The sequence below is a fragment of the Chinchilla lanigera genome, unplaced genomic scaffold (assembly GCF_000276665.1).
Source record: "Chinchilla lanigera isolate Chin_1 unplaced genomic scaffold, ChiLan1.0 scaffold00050, whole genome shotgun sequence".
Classification (NCBI taxonomy): Eukaryota; Metazoa; Chordata; class Mammalia; order Rodentia; family Chinchillidae; genus Chinchilla; species Chinchilla lanigera.
The window spans coordinates 6,323,489-6,343,205 of NW_004955451.1; the positions used below are offsets into that span (position 1 = coordinate 6,323,489).

Below are 19,717 nucleotides of genomic sequence, written 5' to 3' on the forward strand. Positions count from 1 at the left end.
TAGAGAACAGCAGATAGTTTGGGCACTAAATTGTCCAGCAAAAAATGAAAGCAACTGCTATTATTTAATCATGGAGGTAGAAACATGGAAGAGGAAAGGGAATGCCTAATAGTGCTAAAGGTTTTGATGAGGGCCCTGTAAGAGGTGATTATGATTACTGTGCAGGGTTGGAGAAATATCCAGGTTGTAGCTATGGTGCAAGACATATTTCTGTGATCAGCTTTCCATTTGGTCAGATAATTATCCTCTAGTGTGATTTTGGGAGGATACTCTGGGTTAGACTGACAAATATACTTGTTTAGCCAAACAGTAAGTACAGAGGGTCTTCCACATGCTGATCATTGGAGATCTAGAGATACCCAAGACAGATATATTTTTTGAACTCAGGAACTCACAGTCCACATTAGTTGCTATGCAGACACTGATAAAAATTATTAATGAATGGGGTTATGATCATTGTCCTGAATTAAGAATACAAGGTGCTATGAGAATGAGTCAGCAAATCAGAAAATCAGGGAAAGGCTGAGGAAGTATAAAAATTAAGCTGAGGTTGAAGGATATATAGGAATTCACAAGGGAAAGAGGTGGAAGACAGTTCTAAAGTAGATATGAGGCTGGGTGTGGTGGCGCATGCCTGTAATCCCAGCACTCGGGAGGCTGAGGCAGGAGGATTACAGGTTCAAGGCCAGCCTGGGCTGCAAAGTGAGATCAAGCCAACCTTAACTGCATAGCAACACCCTGTCTCAAAAAGACAAAATAAAAACAAACAAACAAGCAAACAAAAAAGAAAATAGCATGTGAGGTAGCAAAAGGAATTCAGAAAGACAGACTAGAAAGTTGGAAGAAAACCAGGAGAGTGTGGAATTATGGAAGGCAAAAAATGTACTAGGAAAGGGGGAATAGGACCGTATGTATCAAATGCTGCTGGGCTGTCCATCGCAAAGAGGACTTAACATTGTCCACTGGATTTAATGACACTGAAATCATTGGCAGGGATAGAGACAAATTTTGTGGGGGCCTTATTTAAGATAAAGAATACAAAATTACAAACATAAAATGTGGTATAAAAGTGAATGTTTATTTAGAATGAGTAAAGGCCCTTCCCCCACTACTAGCATATTTGGAATTGCTTTCTTTTTCCTGAAATTTCTTTAGGCTGTTTACCAGAAAGGTCTGTTGATTGTAGCCTGACTTCTTCTCCTCATCTAATATACTCTAGGACTCCCACACTCCCAAGGGTTCATGCAAATGAGCAACTTTGAAGCTCTGTCTGACTCTTATTACTGGGGGACTTTGGGTACCATTTTATAGGCATGATAGTAGAAAAATCAGGGCTGATAACTTATGGGAAATGAGAAAGTCAGTGGAAAAATTTGAGTATAAGAGGGAGGAGAGAGACTGCTTGGTAGCTGAAGGGTTATGTAGAGCCAAGAGAGGAATTTGGAGGAAGTTACAGTGGAGATACTTGAGTATTTTAAAATAAAGATGGGAAGGGAAAGAGGGAATCCAGAGCAAGTGGGAGAGATGAGCTTTCGGTAGAAGTGAGAACTAATCTGTTGGACTAGCAGAGGAGAATAGGCAGAGTCAGTACAGGGAGATTTGTAAATTTGGTGGTGGAAAAATCTTTTCCATTCCTATCTATCTATCTATCTATCTATCTATCTATCTATCTATCTATCTATATTGAATTAGTGATTTGGGAATAGACTGTGGAGAAAAGAAAGAAGGGATATGGGGAAGTGGAGGTTTTTAGTAGTTGCAATATGAGAAAGAAAATTTACTAGAGAAATGGAATGGGACTGCTAGCTAACAGTCCATATGAAAATTGTAGTCAGGAGGTTTAACATAAAACCAGTTAACCTTTTATGTGATTTTTCTGCACAATCAAGGTACAACTACTTCACCATAGACATATTCATCCAGACTTCAGATTTTTCCAAATAAACACTATGGAGGGAGAAGGTGTAGGATATTTTCAAGGAATTATTATGACAAATCAAGGAATCTAAGCATAACATGAAGGAAAACAGCTTCAGTTGCATTATGAAAAGTGGTGGGATCAAGACTTAGAAGCCAAGGAAATCTAACACTGTTGCTATGGGAATATGGAGCAGGGTCACACTGCCATCATGGCATCCTTCAGCACCTGACTGCACTAGCTTGTAAAAGCCTGATCTTCTTATGTTACTGATGTGAGATGACAGTGTTGTAGGTAGTCTCTAACAAACATATATTAAAGAGCCTTGCTTAAAATTTTAAGGTTGTTCCGTTTGTGATCCTGGCATATTTCAGGTGTACAGTGGGCTAGTGGGAGGGTCCACTAAGGGGTGTAAGCCTTCTGGGAATGTTCTTGGTCCTAAAGAAAGAGCATTGTGAGGGATAGTGGCATGTTCTACTCAAGTGGGTCAGTGACGAAAGGAAGGAGGGCTCTGAATTCAGCAACAGTAATCATGGCCCAGTTCCAAGAAGTTCTTGACTTGGAGGAGATGATTCTGCAATAAAGAGTGAGTGCAGTATAGGGCAGCTTGCTAAAATCTCTGATACTACTTAGGACACAAGGCAATAAATTACCTTTTTACTGGAATATAACACAGGGGAGCAAAAGTAACCTTTCAGAATTAATTATATTAGCAACACAACACTTATTATTAGCACACAGTGTGGAATTATTATTGTAGGAATTCAAGAAACAAAATTCTTATAATTGTAGGCAGGGGTAGAGCTGTAGAATTTCATTTTTATGATTATGACACTTTGGTACCATGGCTGGTATAGCCTGGCCAAAGGCAGTTTACATTGATTCCTGTACACTTCCAGGGTGGACGTAACTGCCAGCTGTGTAGTTAGATACACATCACTGACAAAGTCTCAGTGATCTCTTAAGGACCCCAACTTCATGTAACAGATGTTTTTCTGTGCTAATATCCACAGACTAAGGTCATATTAAAAAAAAAAAAAAACAATGACAGGAAAACCCAGAAGAGCTTGGTTAGTAATCAGTGCCATTTCTAGGAGGAGCTGTACAACCTCCACAGATTTCGGCAGGGCTTGGACACTTGATTTGATTTGATAGATAAAATGCAGAGATGAGTACAGACAGGATTACAGGTACCCTTTCAAGAGTTGCTTTCTTTGGTTTTTATAAGTAGGAAAAAATGTACATAAATTCCCATGTTTTATCAAAAGCACTACATCAAGAAACTCCTTTGGGTATCTGCTGGTCTCTGTCCTCTACAGATCCACAGATGCTCCCGTGCTCAAACAGCTGCGAGGGTCCTTCCAGTGACTTAATCAAACTTCTGTTATTTTGCAAGTGATAAAACTGAGGTCGTGCCGGAGAACCAAGATGTCTGATTAATAGTAAATCTAGAGCTTGAGTCTCCTCACTGCTTGTTGATGCTAAAGGCACAAATTCTGCTCATGAGTAGAAGTGCCATTCAGATTGTTCAGGAAGCTTTCATGTGCCTAGAGATCTGAAAGAGGAAAGAGCTCACCCTTTTCCTTCCCAGGTAGGACTGGCAACAGAACTTTCCAGAAACAAAGACAGAAACCTGAGTGTCTCGTCCCTCACCTGTAGCTGGGCTGTCGCAGCAAGCATCTTCTGCCGAGTCTGCAGCACTGTGGATGAGGACATGGAGATGGGTACACTTTGCCTCAGCCACCTTATGTCTTCCCACATACAAGACAGCTGCAAAAGAAGTCACAAGGGCGTATCATTGTCCAAGCCAGTACATGATTTAGGTCGTGGCATCAAAGCAAAGCAAGGAGAAGGAAACTTGACCCCCGATGTTTGTTCTCCAGTCCATTTTCAGATACATGCGAAATAACTTTTTGATCTCTATCCAATTGGAAAAAGATCTGAATGCTAATGAAACAGTCAGATCCACATTTTAGTCGTTGCCAAATGATCCCATAATTCAGAATACTGGAGACACAATCTGACAGGAAGCAAGCTTCTTTCTTTGGAAATGTAGTGTAGGCATTATTTGTGTGTGTGTGTGTGTGTGTGTGTGTGTGTGTGTGTGTGTGTGTAATGACAGGGCACATTAGGGCTTAAAGGGACCTTTGAGATAATTTACTTCCACGCCAGAACTTGAATCACTAGAACCCCCTCAATTAGGATTTTATAGATTTATATGCAGTAAGCTTGGTGTGAAGTGGGGAAAAATGAAGTCAGAACTCAGTATACCTTCGTGAACCACAGAAAATCTTGTGTAATAGAACTGGCGTGAGAGTCATCTACTTCAACGATTGGTATTTGATCTTCATTGGTGACTAACATATTGTCTTTGTGATAAAATATAACAGCTATGTAGAGTCCCCTACAAAGATAAAGCAAAATTTAAAAATTGTCCTCAACTATCTCCTCTTCCAAACTTGAGTGAGTCCTGGAAAAAAAAAACTTAGTTTTTTGGACAGAAAAAAATATAATTTTAAAATATACCTAGGAACATTATTCCTGCTATGTATCACGAGTTCATTGGCTAGAACTCAGAGAAGTTACTGTCTTGCCCAGATTCTCAGAATTCATTCCTTTGATAAAAAGGAAATTTCCACCAAGTTTCCACTCAGAATCAAAACCAACTAATTCCTGAGAAGTTAACACTTCCTGGAAAAACTATATAGGACCCACCGTTTTAAGGTCTTCACAAACTTGTTTGAGGAATGGAATAGATGTTTCAGGCTTCTTGATACTGACTGCTTGCGTCCTGTGGTTTGTAATTTTGAACTTTCTAGAACAGAAAAATACAATATAAATTTCACTTGACAGGTCAACACTTCTATTCCTTCTTTCCTTCTTTCCTTCTTTCCTTCCTTCCTTCCTTCCTTCCTTCCTTCCTTCCTTCCTTCCTGTTGCTATCCCCTCAGTATCACTCATCAGCTCATTCATTCCTATAAAAAGCTCTCATACCTTAAGATTCCAGTGGTTAATTCAATTAATGAATAACTCTTCAAACAAGTTGGAGATGAGTAATATTAATAATTCCAAGAGAAACATGTTTTATCAATACTCTTAGATTCATGATTTATCAGAAGGATAAAAAAATGGAAGCAACTCTTTTGCCTTCTTCTCCTATCCCTCAGTTGCCTTTTAATAGTCACACAGTTCTCAGTGGTGCCAAGTTCCCCTGGTTAGTCCACATATTCTATTAAGTTCTTTTCATTATAAAATTAATATAAACACATTATAGAAGTCTGAAGCATGAGGGAAAAAAGAACAAAATGTCACTAATAGCATCACATCACTTTGTACAATCACTACTGGTATTCTGGGGCAGTTTTCTCAAGTATGTATGTTGGCTTACAAATATACTTGTAGGGGTAATATGATTATCATGCTCATTATCTAGAAAAGAAACTGAGACTGAGAAATGAAATAGATTGTCTGAGTTTGCAAAGTCAGGAAAACCTGAGACATTCATTCAGTGAATGTTTTTATTGGGGCAGAGGGCTACTGTATAGACACCTCTGTAGCCATAATAGTAAACAAGTCATCCCTTGCTTCTTCTGTTTAGCTCTTCTGTTTACAACCAGGAACTCTTGCTAATAAAAGTAGTGAAATTCCTAGACTCCTGTCATAGCCTCTGCAACCAATGGAGCTGGACTGGATGATCCCGAATTTCAACTCTTAAGTTCTGTGTCATGAAGGGAAGCTGAAGTTGTTGGTATCATCATGAAATTTCAGACAGCCTTGCCACTGGGGCTGAGAACATGGCTCATCTCGCTGCTGTCAGGTATAGAAACCTGGGCAGATGGCGCATGGCTGAGGCCCATTGGAATTCTGCCTGTGATTCTATAAGAATAGCTGACAAGACACAGCATTCATGCCAGTTTCAAGCTTGTGCTGGTAATGATTATTCCTGGAAAAAAGGAAAAGAAGATTTTTTTTTTCCTGACTTGAACATGAGTTTGGCTGCTTGAAAATTATGCTGGGACTTCTGGTTAAATGTTACATAGTAAACATATTCACTGTGTACCATTCACTCCATAAACCTCACTAAAACCAGAGTAGAGGTTGAGGGAAAAGAGGAAACAACATAAATATATAAAGACAAATTGATGGGGAAGAGGACAAAAACAAGTACATTTTGGTAGCTGGAAAGCAGAGGGACAGATGGATTTAGCAGACTTGAGAAAGATGAAGCTTAAACCCAGCAGTAAAGAAAACTGAGAAGTAATTTGATTCACGCCATGGACACCATGGGCTGCTGGAAGTGGAGGGTGTATGTGCAGCTAAAATCTGAAAGATTTATTGAAATATATCTAAAAAGAAGTGATATTTCTAGCTTCCTTCTCTACTGTGCTGCTTCCCCGCTCTAGATGAAAGTTAATGGCTTATTCTCTGGGAAGCAAAAACAAACAAACAAACAAACAAACAAACCAATCTAAAACCAACCAAAATCCAAAACAAAACAAGACTTTCCAAACAAAGTGAAACAGTACAATAGAACACAACAACAGCAACAGCAGCAACAACAATAACCATCACTGAGGTCTCTGGAGTGGGAGATAGGTAAGTATCAGTTACAGCAGGAAGTGGGGCAATGGTGATGGTGGTTCTGTACCAAAAATGCATGGACTGAGTGAAAGTTTCCATACATAGCATTTTCCACTGGGTTCTAACACTGGTAGGCAAACACACACTCAAAGAAGGACACTAGAAAAAAACCTCCATGTAGAGTTTACCCAGCCTCAGAGAATACACCCAAAGATTCTAACATTGGGGATTTCCCAACGAAGTGCTAATTCCAGTTCACCCTGTAGAGAAGCCTATACATTGCCTTATCCATGTTCACAGGGCTCCCCAATGGCTGTTGATTTCTCTTAAATCTGAGAAAACATGTAAGGGTCACTAGGCCTGTGAGAAGTACATCAAACATGAAATACAAAGGCCAAAACAAGCAGAAGAAGAGCACAGAGGAAAAACTATATTGGAAAAAATAGAAAATGAAATAAAAAGCCTATCATGAATATTCTGAGGGTTAAGATATTTCATCCTTCTAAAAAGCACAGACACCTATCAAAAGAACCAGTCATAAAGCAAAGAGAACATTGAGAGTTAAAAATGTTATCAAAACTTAGAAAGCCAGTGGAAGACTTAGAAAATATAGATGATGAGTCTCCAAGTAAGTGGAATAAAAGAACATAAAGATGAAAATTGGAAGGAAGAAGAGAAAAAGAAAAAAAATTAAAGAACTAGTAGGTGTTTAAACATCTGAATAAGAAGGGTTTATTATGAGAGAAGAGAGGAAAAGAATAATTAAAGAAATAACTTTAAAAATGTTCCACAATTGAAAAGTATACATTTCTATATTGAAAAGGATTTACCAAGTGCCTAGTAAAACAGACAACAGATAACACACCACAGAGAATATTTAGAATATTGTAGTAAAAAGAAAACTGAAAACCTTCCAGAGAGAGAGGGAGAAAAAAAAATAGACCTTCTGGAATCAAAATGTATCCGGCTTCTCTGCAGTAAATGCTAGGACACATCAAGCAACACCCTCAAAATCTGAAGAAAAAATATTTCCACTGAGAATTCTTTACTTATCCAGACCCTGAGTAAATGTTAAGTAACGTAATATCTCTTTAGACATATAATGTGACCGAAAATAAGCTCCTGTGCACAGGAAGCTACTAGAGGAAAGACTCCACCACAATCAGGGAAGAAAGAAGTCATGAGGTGCAAAAAAGAACACCAATACTCGGAAATGATAAGAAGAATCCTCAATATTGTGGTGAAAGACAATCTCAGGGCTACCTTCTAGATGGAGCAGGGCAGCGCCTCCATGACAGTGTTACTCAAGATGGTGGAACTGAAACAACACCTAATGTATCTGATTACACTGACAGAAGAACAGTGGGAGAAAAATAAGTGAGGATTTTCAAGGGGGTTCTACCGAGTTAGGCAAGTATAAGCCATTATCTAATTTAACCCACATAATAACACTGGAAGTTAGATATTTTTTTCATTATTTAGAGAATGCTTTATTTATTTCTATAACCAAATCCATGTAGATAAGACCTCACATACATAATATGATGTGTTACGTCTGTTAATTTCTCTTCAATACCAATTCAACACGGTAAACGGGGGCAACTTTTCCAAACTTGACAGCATAGTTAGTTTCCAAAAACTCAAGTTACTTTTTATATTTATATTTATATTTACATTTATAGACCAATAATAGCATGTTATGTATTAATAGCAGCAACAGCTTGTCCAGGTTCTCTAGTCATCTGCACAAAATTATAGAGACATGCAGCACACCCCATTAAAAAAAAAGAAAGAAAAGAAAATTAACAAAAGCCAGAAAACAACAAAGTTCTGTTACTGTTGTGGTACCTGGCACCAAATAAGTTAGATGTTATTAACCTGATTTTTTTCTTTTTTTTTTCGGTGAAGTTGTGGCTCACAGAGATTAAATACTTTCCGTGAGGACACACAGCTAATAAATAGTAGAAATGAGACTTTAAATAGTTATTTTTCTCTAATTGTAAAGTTTATAAAGGCTTATGTCTTCAGTAAATCACATTGCAATTCAATGCAGTTGCTTATTTATTTATTTTTTCTTCAGCCGTGTAAAATTTTCATAGAATTAATATTCCAAGCCACATACTTTGGGAAATCCTGACCTATTATATATCACCTATTTATATTTTACTGGTGATATTGAACCCAAAGAGTACTCAGCTATGTCCTCAGACATTTTTAATTTTAAGACGGGGTCTTGCTAAGTCATTAAATTGCACACGTTAGCCTTGAACGTGTGATTTTCTTGCCTCAGCTTCTCAAGAAGCTGGGATTTCGGGCATGAGCCAATATGCCTGGCTCAGTGTAGTTAAATATTTTAAATAACAATTTCATAGTTTTCGGTAAGAAATACTTACATTATCTTTACTTTATCTTTTTAAACTTAGAGTTGCATTAATTCATTTTAGAATCATTCCTTTTTTGTGTGTGAACCAATGTATTTTATCTTGATATATAATAGGTCAGGATTTCCCAAAGTATGTGGCTTGGAATACTAATTCTGTGAAAATTTTATACGGCTAAAGAAATTGACTACGCCTCGTTATTGGAGTCTTCAGTATTCTGGTTTCTATTTTGCATTTCCAAGACAGAGACGAAGAATGCAGTGTTTCCTAAACTTGCCGACAAGAGAACCATTTGCAGCTGAGCATCTAACCCAACTAGTGTTCTTTGGAACACACTTTGGGTATTGTTGAAGTGTCCAGAGTACAATTCAATATAAACCTGTTCCTCCTTTTCTGGGAAGCTCTACCTTAAGCTTTACTTAAACCTTTCTTAACGTTATGTGTACATTTAAGTTTCTGTGGGGAAAAGCACGTACATGACGGGAGTTGAATGGAAATTATAGAAATAATTGGGTGGGCTAGGCAGTCATTTCCTAATTATTGTATAGTAATCCAATAGTAACAGAGAGAGTGTCTGAGCCTTCAGAAAATATATTTTTAAAAATCCCCCATTCTCATGTTCAGTGTTATCTTTTTCTCTCAGATAAGGACCAGACACAAGGTGGTTTCTGAATTGCAAAGAGTCATCTAATTGTTTTATTACCCTTGCATCCATACAGGATTCCATGGGCAAGGGAATGACGGCCAGACAGAAGAGCAAGGAGCCCAGCCTAGTTAAATGAGTCCTGAGTCAGAGTGGAACGTCGATGGTCCAGGCTTGGGTAAAGTCTTCCTAGAGATCTGGGAGTGAAAATCCCACTTGGGTTTTCCCCTCAAGCTGCTTGCATACATATTTACATCTCCTAATGAGCCACTCATTAGAAAAACATTACTGTCTTGCAAACACTTGTCCTCATTTCTAGCTACAGCCAACACTTCTGAAGGGTCTTCTTGTTGTAGCTACAGTCATTGGGAGCACTTTGCTAATGCTGAGTGTGATTTAGACCTAGTCCAAACACAGCTAGCACAGCATCTCTTAGTTTCAACTATGGATTTCTTACCCAGCTGGCCTAGCAGTGCTCTGCATCTAGAGAGCGCAGTGTATTTGAAGATCTGAAGGAAGCATGGAAAATGAAAACTTTATGGAGGTTTTAATTCTCCAAATAAAACGAAGTGCCTCTTCCACGAATCATTACCTAGATCGGAAATCTGACCCCATCCCATCTGAACAGCCTAAGTAGCAGAGCAGCTTTTAAAAATATCTCAGAGATTCTCTGGGTTCAATGAACCAAAATCCACAGGAGGTGTGCTCTACTTTCCTCGGAGCAGGGAAGGGAGGAGGTCTAAAATTTAGAGATTAAAGCTCAGTGTCCAGCCTTAATGCATGGCTGCGAGACAGAAAAGGGAAATGGCAGGAAGATTGGAGTGGGAGCCAGAAACAGGTCAGAGTCAAAATCCTCTTTTCCTTGCGCTGTGGCCTTGGGTGAGTCACTTAGCTCCAGCTGAAACTGGCAAACTGAGGCAGAAAAGGAGATATATGATGTGAAGTTGCTTTGTAAACTATAGTATAAATAGATTGGATGGCTTCTTAATATTGTTATAGTTGCTTGGACTCCCTTACGGATGCTCAAAGAATTTTCCTTTGGGATGAAAATGTCGAGGGTAAATATCCCCCAAAGTTCCAGCACCAAAGAGAGCCCCACGAAGGGACAGTTCAAACAGAAGGGAATTAAAAATGGCAGCTGCCGTTTTTCTTGTGCTTATTTTCAAACTGTTTGTATGGAGAGAGGGAGAGAGAAAAAGAAAAAGGAAAGAGGGAAGGCTTCGCTGAAGGGTTAAAGCAAGATAGTGCTGTAAAGTGATTCCAGATGTACAAATATTAATATCTCTCTCCCCCTGATGAATGAGAAGGTATGACCCAGCTAGGAAACTGCTAAAATTACCGGCGCCACAGAGACCTCAGCGATGGCCCGGCGCAGATGCTTATCCTTACCCCGGCAACTGTAACGCTGATGAAGGGCTCGGACCTGCTGTAGCAGACTCTCCAGAACTTCATTCTGTCCCTTGTGTCTGGGCTCTCTGTCGTCGTAGTCTTTCCAGTCTATTGAACAAAAGAAACAAATAGAGGAAATTTAAAAGCAGAGGAGGCCTCTTCCCTGCCCTGCCTCAGGAGTTGGGGTTTTGCTGGTTCAACCCACAGACTCCGGGGATGAGCACCCAACACACGCAGAGCTGGCAGGCAATGCCAGCTATTTGGAAGCGGCCATTGTTCAGAGTCTTGTGCAAAACAGTAATTGTGGCTGATTTCTTGTGTTGGGCAGTTTTAGGGTAGGAGAAAATAGTAATAGAAAGCCAAAAGAAAATAGAAAAGCTGGGAGTCCAATCTCTCCACTCCTAGCTCTCCTGCCCTTGTCAGCATCCCGTGTCCTAATCAGTTCCCTGGTCACCTTTCCACTCAGCACCCCGACTCTCAATTGCATTTCTACAGTAGGAAAGAAAAGGGTGGGAATGTGCAGACTAGATGAAATCCACAGTCCCAATGCTTTTATTGTAGGTTTCACACTTTTGGCCAAATTGACATTTCTTTCCAAGGAAAGAGCCTATGTCAGATGCCAAGAAATGGAAATCTACATTTTGCTCTAATGAATGTCTGCTTTGGTTAGCTGGCACAGCAAGCTCTGCACATACTCTGAGCCACCAACCACCCTGTCTGCTCAGTCTCTAAATATACAGTATTAGCTTACATGGCAAATTTAAATTGCAATACCCACTGAGATTTTTTTCTCCCCCCTCTATTTTCATTCCATTTGGCTATAATGATATCAAGAGTAATAACTCATACGGGACTAATGTCAAGATTGCAATTCTGCTGTCTCCAACTCCTTGAGCTCTTTTCAGCAGGTCAGTCATTTCGTTGTCCACCTTTTTTCTCCTCTCTTTTCCCTCCTCCACTTTTCCTTTCCGAACCTTTCAAAAGCAAACACTTAAAAGTGCTTCTTCGTTGAAATGTGTTCTCTAAAAATGTTAGTCATTCTTCCCCAGAAAATCCAGTTAGTTCACAAGTGTATCTTGGATTTAAATTTTAGCTAAACAAGTTTTAAGTTCCCTCTCCAACAGATTTAATTTAAAATAGGGGGTCTTCATCCAGAAACTTAAGCATATGTCATATCAGTTAAAGACAGGTCTGAGCATTTCATGTTGGTGAATCCAAAGCCCAAGAGTAAAGCACATTTAAGAACACAGATTCTGGAGCAGGAGACATCTGGGTGTGAATCCTGGCTCTTTTCATTCCTAGTTCATTGTCTGCTTACATGCTCAGAGCCTCTGCTCCCTAGTTTGAGAAATGAGGATAGTATCTACCTGTGAGATTCTTATGCGGATTAAATAAGAGGTATACTAGGTATCTGGCACAATGCCTGTTACATGACAGGTATTCTGTGAATAATAACTTAGAGTAAAGCCAGTTCATTATGGAAACATAATTTTTTAGTCTTTCAACAGGTTACCTGTGAAGATAGGGCCCTCAGAGATTTTCTAGTTATCTTTCCTTCCCATTCTCTTCTCCGTAGAATTCCATATTTAACGTTTGGGAGAATGAGGCCCAGAGACAACCCTTCCAGTCTAATCTCGATTGTTGGTGGCATAGCCAGGGCTGTAACATGGTCTAGTGACCATCCAGAGTGCTTATCCTCATTTGACTATACTAGGGGCATTTTTTTTTCCTTTTGGGAAGGAAGGTCAGAAGCTTGGGTGGAGTTTGAGTGGCAGGGCTTAGCTGTGGTCAACTCTGGAGACAGGGAATTGGCAGAGGTGCCTTTTGTAGATTATTTGTTCCTTGTGGGCAAGAGCCATGACTTAATCTCGCTTTATTTCACTTTTCTTCTCTTAACAGTGTGATTTAAAATTTCTTTTCAGTTTGTGTGAGATTTAAAAGAAATAATTTAAGTAAAGAACCACTCTGGAACTTAGGTGACACTTACTATATTGCTGGTGAGGCATCGGGAATAGAAGTATTATAGTGTCCGGTAGGCTGGACTGGGGAAGGATTTTTACTGGGAAATTTGGAAAAGTCTGAGGAAGTAACTCCCAGTGACTCTTAGACTAGTTGTAGTGCCTCTCATCCTGGGGGACAGTGAGAATAAAAATCATCAGCTTGGGTTCCCTGAGGCCATTATTGGTTTGTTCTCTTGGATGTGTGCATCTGAAGTGTGCATAAGATGAGCATGATCATGAGCTTGAGTGAGACTCCTGGGTGACTGAATTACTACATGGCCACAAACATGCTAATACATTCTAGTGAAAGTTAATGCTGGCATCAGTGCAAGGGGAGATGAAATGGGTTTGGCTTTTTTAGCTGAGGCCCATACATCAAGGGGCACGCTAGATCTGATGACTTTATGATACATTAGAAAATTGCCAATGCTAAACTGCAGCCCAAGTGAATACTAGTCAGGATGCCAAGGTTTTTGGAAAGAATGAGTTTTTCTGGTAGATGTTTGGAAGGTTCTGATGACTGTATAAAATAGGAGACTTTAGGGATGAGGGAGAAAATTGAAAATATATTAAGAAGTCAGGAACCTGACAGGAGTAAACTTAGCATGGTAGGAAAAGAGCAGGCTGTGCCACATAATATGGTTCACTGTTCTGGTAATGAGACACTTCAGTTGCAACACAATGCAGAGCTTACATTCACTCGCCATATCAGGGTTTTCCTGATCGTAACTCAGACAAGCCTGTCTGGGTGCTTTTCTCTTATTATGTACCATACCATATAACATAAGTCTATAAAAACACATTAAGGCCTTTTGTAAAAATATAAAAAAAAGGTTTTATAGCTTACTGGAACATATTACCAAATTTCCAATTACCCTGTCATGTTAGAATACATTGTCCTCTAGTAAATACCTGAGTACTGATATCTGTTACATCACAATGTCATACCCTGTTTATAAATAGAATGGAAGCATTTTTATATTGTTCTTTCCAAGTGATATGGCATGTCTGCAACAAGTATAACCATATGTTAGGATTTCATTTCTTCATCAGTTATAGCTACTAATCAAATATACTGTTTGAGAAAGTATTGCTATTTAATGCTAATTATCAATATATAAATGATTCCGCCATGTCCTGAACAACTGTTCTTAGCTTTCTGGAGAGACCTTTACAAATGAGCTATGAGACAATATCTGAATAGAATTTGCAGTTTATAGAACCTGAGCATCTGATCTTTATAAGTAAATGCCTCCATATGCAGATCTGAAATTGCATGGGATATGGATTTCGAGTGTGTTCCCTCCTACTTCACTTTCAGGTCAACTGAGGCTAGTGTTTGTGTGCTTTTCCATATACTTTCTGTCTCTCCCTCTCCAGTAATATACACTCTGCTTGGCCCCCTTAGCATCTTACTCTTGCAATTCATTTATGTTTCTGGTAAGTCTTCAGTAATAAAGATTCCAGATAAGACTGGAATCACTCAGTTATCAAATTCAGGGGGAGTGAAGGGCCTTGGGGATCTCTGGCATTTGTGGTCCAAGTCCATGTATGATCCAGTAGAGCTATCTGAATCCATGAGAAGTGGTAGTCAGCATGGTTGGCAGACCCTTGGTCTGCTTGTCTGTCTGCAGTAGGGCTCTGTTAGTTATCACAGCATAGGACAGATACATGGCGGGCCCTCGACAAATTCAGATTATCTTCTGACTCCGACCTACACCACTGATGTCAGCTTGTGTAATGACCTCTCTGAATCCCAGTGCACAGATTGGACCCTGTGAATGTACTTCTATGTTAATAGTTCCCTCATCGATAAAATGGGCCAGTCCATATAGAGTGCTTAGATTCAAGCTCTGTGTGAAATGAGTTTTAAAAAAATTTATCTCTAATGTTAATAGTGATGCATGATGTTTATCCACAAGAAAGGAAGGAGGATGGAGGATTGCAGTGAGGACTCAGAGAGACAGTACATGTGAAAGCGTACAATACATTGCCTGATTCATAGTTGATATTGGGTATTGTTATAAGACTTAAAAATTATATAAATCCATGAAATAGAATATCAAAAAAGCCTATAATCTCATAACCCAAATGTGCATTGTAAAATTTTGACAGTTATCAAGATATGCAGACATACCTTTCCTAATTATAAGTGAACCAATACTTAAATGGAAACCTCCCACCATTTGTACTTTTTTACATAATACTGATACTGTAGAAATTTTTTGCACATAATGAATGGGTTTATAAAATACCGTTTTTAGTGGTTGTGTTCAGTTCTATAGTGTAGATATGAATTTTTCATCGTACTTCACTTTAAGTTAATATTAGATAGTTCTCCCCATGACTTGTGATATTTCACTATTATCAATTTACTGCCATAGTACACATCTTTGTGCATCATTGCTTATCTGTATCTCTTTCCTTAGGTTAGATTCCTAGGTTTGTAAATACGGGGTAGAAGGAAATAGATTTTCTTAAGGCAGTTGATACAATATGGCACATTGTGTTCCATGAAGGATGTGGTAGTTTTCACTCTCTCAAGAAGCATATAGTACCTTTTTTTTACTTTCATAGTAGTAACTTTTGAAACAGTTGAAAACATAATCCAGAGCAGCAGACTCATGACAAAGACAAATCTATCATATTATCTGTCTGGAAACGTTTGCTCAAGCTAATTACATTTTCTGGTGAATAGTTACCAAACATACCAGGAATGAATTATTAATCTTCAAATAATTTTTCAGCCGGCACTGTAAATGTTATAGATTATATTTGTTACAGAGTGCCTGTTAATAAAAAAGCTTTTCTTCTGGCAGAATGTCAGATTAGTAAAATTTGTTAGATTTTGTTCTGGGAAACTGATGTGATGTATCTACCGAGGGAAAGGAAAGGGAGATGAGAGGGAAAATGAACTGTGAACTGTGGGCCAGCCGCTCCCCCGTGTCCCCACTCCACCCTCACTAAAGCCCTGGGAAAGAACAGGACTAGATACGTTCTGCAGATGTTGACTCAAAGCTCTGTGAGTTTAAGTCACTTGTGAAGTAACTTTGATAAAAAGGTAGAATGTCTGTCAAGTCCTTTTGGTTCCAAAGTCCCTCTCCTTTGACTCCAATGAGCTGCCTTCCTGTGACTATATTTGCAAAGAAATCATGCATTATGTGGCCCAGATGCTGCAACCCTGGGGCCTTGTGGGTTGCAAGGAATGGAAGAAGCGAACAGCAGTGGTGCTTGGAGTTGGAGTCTGTTGACCTGCTGGAGAGTAGCCACCACCTACTAGAAGGAGAGGCACATGCGGGTGTCGTGGTCTGAGCGGGTCCCCATCCTTTCATGTTATAAGCTGAGACTTGAACGAAATATTGCTGTCCCTGCAAAGAATTGAAATAGATAATGCATCAGACATTTTAATTAATCAGTTTTACCCTAGAAAGAGATCTCTGTTAACTTGCTCATTGTAACTCCGATGCCCATACCTTAGCTTTCTGTTTTTTTTGCTATTATGTTTATATTTTATAGTAACCACATTTGAAGTGTGCACTTAGTTTCTGTGTACTTTCTTGCTTTCAAAATTGAGATACAGGATTACTTTTTCTGAACCCTCCTCTCAAAAATCAACTATCAATTTTTAAAAGTCACGCAGTGCCAAGGGGTTTACCAAAAAACAGTGATCCTTAACCCTTTCTCCTTATTTCCTGATTCTCCGACGCAACAACCATCACCTTCTTTAGCCGATCAGATTACTTTAGAAAATTAACAAGGAATAATAAATATCTTTTCAAATTAGCACATTAAAAACCCGCCTTATTCTTTTACTGGCTGCCTCATATTTCACTGTAGAAAATACCATCATTTATTTAGCCAATTTTTCATGGGTGGATGTTAGATTTTTTCCATTTTGTGCTACAGTAAATAATGCTGCAATAAATGTATGCTACTCAGCTGTTCAAGCATTTTTATTAAATTAATTCTTTGATGTAACATCAGTTTTACAGCCATTATTAAAACAATGGCTTGTATCTTTATTTTTTATGGTATTCAGAATTAAGGCGCTGTTTTTGTTTGGTGAAAATCCGTTAATGTGTTTTACATGGTTTTATTTTTTGCTTTGACAATTTTTCTTTTTCCTAATGAATGCAAAGAGGCTTTGGAGAAGCCAGCATTTGAAGAAACATTGCTTGCAAAAATTGTAAAATGGTGTTTGAAGTTTAAAAAAAAAAAAAAGCAAACCTTTGTAGAGCCTTTGCTAGGGATTTAATAATATTGGCCTTAACACTATTATGAAGTTAAATTTTTTTCTAATATTGAAAATGGGTTTCTATGCACCTCAAGGCTATAGGGATTACGTAGAAGTGTAAATCTACTTCCAGGCTTTTATATGATTAGTATAGTGTCTGCATTGCTCTTATTGGATGGCCAAGTGGAAAAATTTAATCCCTGTAGAAATTAGTTCAGATATTAGTGAAACCCTCTTTGGAGAGTTTTCCATTTTTATCACATATCCCTTTTTCTTTTAAGCAATGGAAATTCCCTAGGGTTCCTTCTGGCTCTGTTCCATCATATGAGCCATAGGGTTGGAATCAGTCTTCTGCTGATACCATCTCCGGGGGCCACCCACTCTGGGGTTTGTTTGCTCTGGTAATCCACAGTTCTGGCCTCTGGTGTAGACATGCGATTAGGACTAAAAGTCAAGATTCTTGGTGGTGACCCAAACACCAAGAATTCTACTAGAATAAGCTGGTTCAAAGTTGGAAAGATGCAACCTAATGCCACTTTTCAATGCTGGGTTTCAAGATTGCATTTTACAGATAAGTGTTTTAATTCACCAGCCTTTAAAAAAATAACAACAGCAAAACTTTCCCCATATGAAGGTTTTAAGATAGTATTTGAATTGGACAATAAATTTATTTTAAGTTCCCTTTTGAAATATTTTGATTAAAAAGGATTTTTTATCTTTTGCATTGTAATTGAGGACATACAGGTTTGTTCCAGTTGGAAGTACTTTACTAGGTGTTTTTGTTTGTTGCATTTCGTATGTGTATATGGCTCAGAGTTCCACAAATAATTACTGTTTGAGTTTAGATTGGTTAACTAAATAAACATGGTTTGTTCTAGTTTTTCATTCACAGTTTAAATTGTTTTAGGTTACTGAGAAATGTAGCTCCACAATATATAGTTTCTTTTTTTGTGAAGGCAGTTTTAGCAGAGTTTTTTTTTTTTTTCCCTTTTTAATCATGGGAAAAGGATTTCTCTCAGGAAATTGTGTGACTCCAATTGATGACTGATCTCAACTGGGGCTGTGGGGGTGAGGGCTGGATGACGCTGTTATTTTTACCATCAGACAGAGAGTCAAAATTGGATCTCTCAGAGCCTTTGATCCCCCTGCAGATTAGACTGTGATCCAGAAAGCTGCAGCTTTCAAGGCTTGCATGAGGCCAGTCTTTTTCTGATCTCCTTAGAACATTGCAGCTTACAAAGTGGTTCATGCTGTCTACTTACTCCTTTGTGAAATTCAGATTATGGATACCAGACATATCATGCTTAATGAGTGGCAGTTGTTGCCAGGGGCCTGGGTGTTGGCTGTTGCCTCCAGAGTAGGCATTTGCTGTCAACATCTCCACACAAATACCAGGCACAGGAGATAGCAAGTATACCAGGAGGACATTTACCGTTATAAGTCCTGTGATTGTGCATCTCAGGGTGTGCAGGTGGTCCATGATGAGTTCTCCAGCCAAAGGAGAAAAGTCTTTAGATTTGCTCCATTCCACTGGAGGGATGGGGCCAAGAGGAGAAGAGAATAAGATTCAGTCATATGTCAAGAAGCACCATAGAAATTCTAGCATGTTCTCAGAAATGATGTTTGCAAGCCTCTTTCCTTATACCAGCACATTGAACAATCCTCTTTGGGATGTGAAGTCAGTTTCTAAGTTCACCATTATTTTTTAAAAGAGGAGCCAAATAAGTAATGATTTCATAGACATTAATATACCTTATGGGTTTTTTGGACCTCGAGAGATATGTTATATTATGGTATATGTACATTTGGATGTTCTTGGTGTGAGATATAATCTGTATTAAATGTAGTCATGGTACTTGATGGCAGGGACATGTATGAGAGTTTGCATCGTTAGGCAGCTTTATTCTTGTGAACATCACAAGAGTGTGCTACACAATTTAAGGGGGATGTCATGTTGCTTTATTAGGTAATATGTAATCATTTCATCCTTCACAAAAATGTCCTTATAGGGTATATGATGATTGTACAGTACTATACACATGGCCATTCCTATATAAAGACACATTATGTGTGTGTGTGTGTGCACACACATATGGATAATTAGACTCATACTAAAGTACACATAAGAACAGTTCATTGTATGTGTATGGAAGAAAAATCACTTAAGGTACCCAGAAACTAGGGGTACCTTAGAACTACCTGTGCCCACTACCCAGATTTGGCTTCTTTTTTTTTTTTTTTTTCCTCCGGTACCGGGAACCGAACTCACGACCTTGCGCTTGCCAGGCAGGCGCTTTTGCCGCTGAGCTAAATCCCCAGCCCCCAGATTTGGCTTCTGTTTCATCATTCAACTGAAAACTCTTTTTCAAGGTTCCAGTGACCTTCTCATCCCACATAAAGAAGCCTCCTTTTACTTTCTGCACATTGCTGGATGCCCCTTTCTTCTGCAGACACTCTTCCTTTAGTGTCTGATATACTAATTCTTTCTTATCTTCTCTTTTCCTTCTCCCTGCACTCTTCTTCCAAGCTTTATCCTTGGCTTTTTTTCAGCTTTAGATTGTGGGATTTGTG

At 38.8% G+C, this 19,717-nt stretch overlaps 1 protein-coding gene across 6 annotated transcripts in view; it reads right to left on the bottom strand.

Annotated features, from left to right (window-relative positions):
- The window catches only part of Ankfn1 (ankyrin-repeat and fibronectin type III domain containing 1), a 387,596-nt gene that overhangs the window by 54,321 nt on the left and 313,558 nt on the right, over window positions 1–19,717 (bottom strand). For all 6 annotated transcript variants that reach the window (XM_013519407.1, XM_013519406.1, XM_005394075.2 and 3 more), the window contains 6 exons: window positions 18,579–18,676; window positions 16,190–16,280; window positions 10,913–11,020; window positions 4,634–4,733; window positions 4,190–4,322; window positions 3,572–3,688 (listed from right to left, as the gene is read on the bottom strand). In XM_013519407.1, the coding sequence (XP_013374861.1) occupies window positions 3,572–3,688; window positions 4,190–4,322; window positions 4,634–4,733; window positions 10,913–11,020; window positions 16,190–16,280; window positions 18,579–18,676 (647 nt within the window). The remainder of the gene's footprint in view (window positions 1–3,571; window positions 3,689–4,189; window positions 4,323–4,633; window positions 4,734–10,912; window positions 11,021–16,189; window positions 16,281–18,578; window positions 18,677–19,717) is intronic.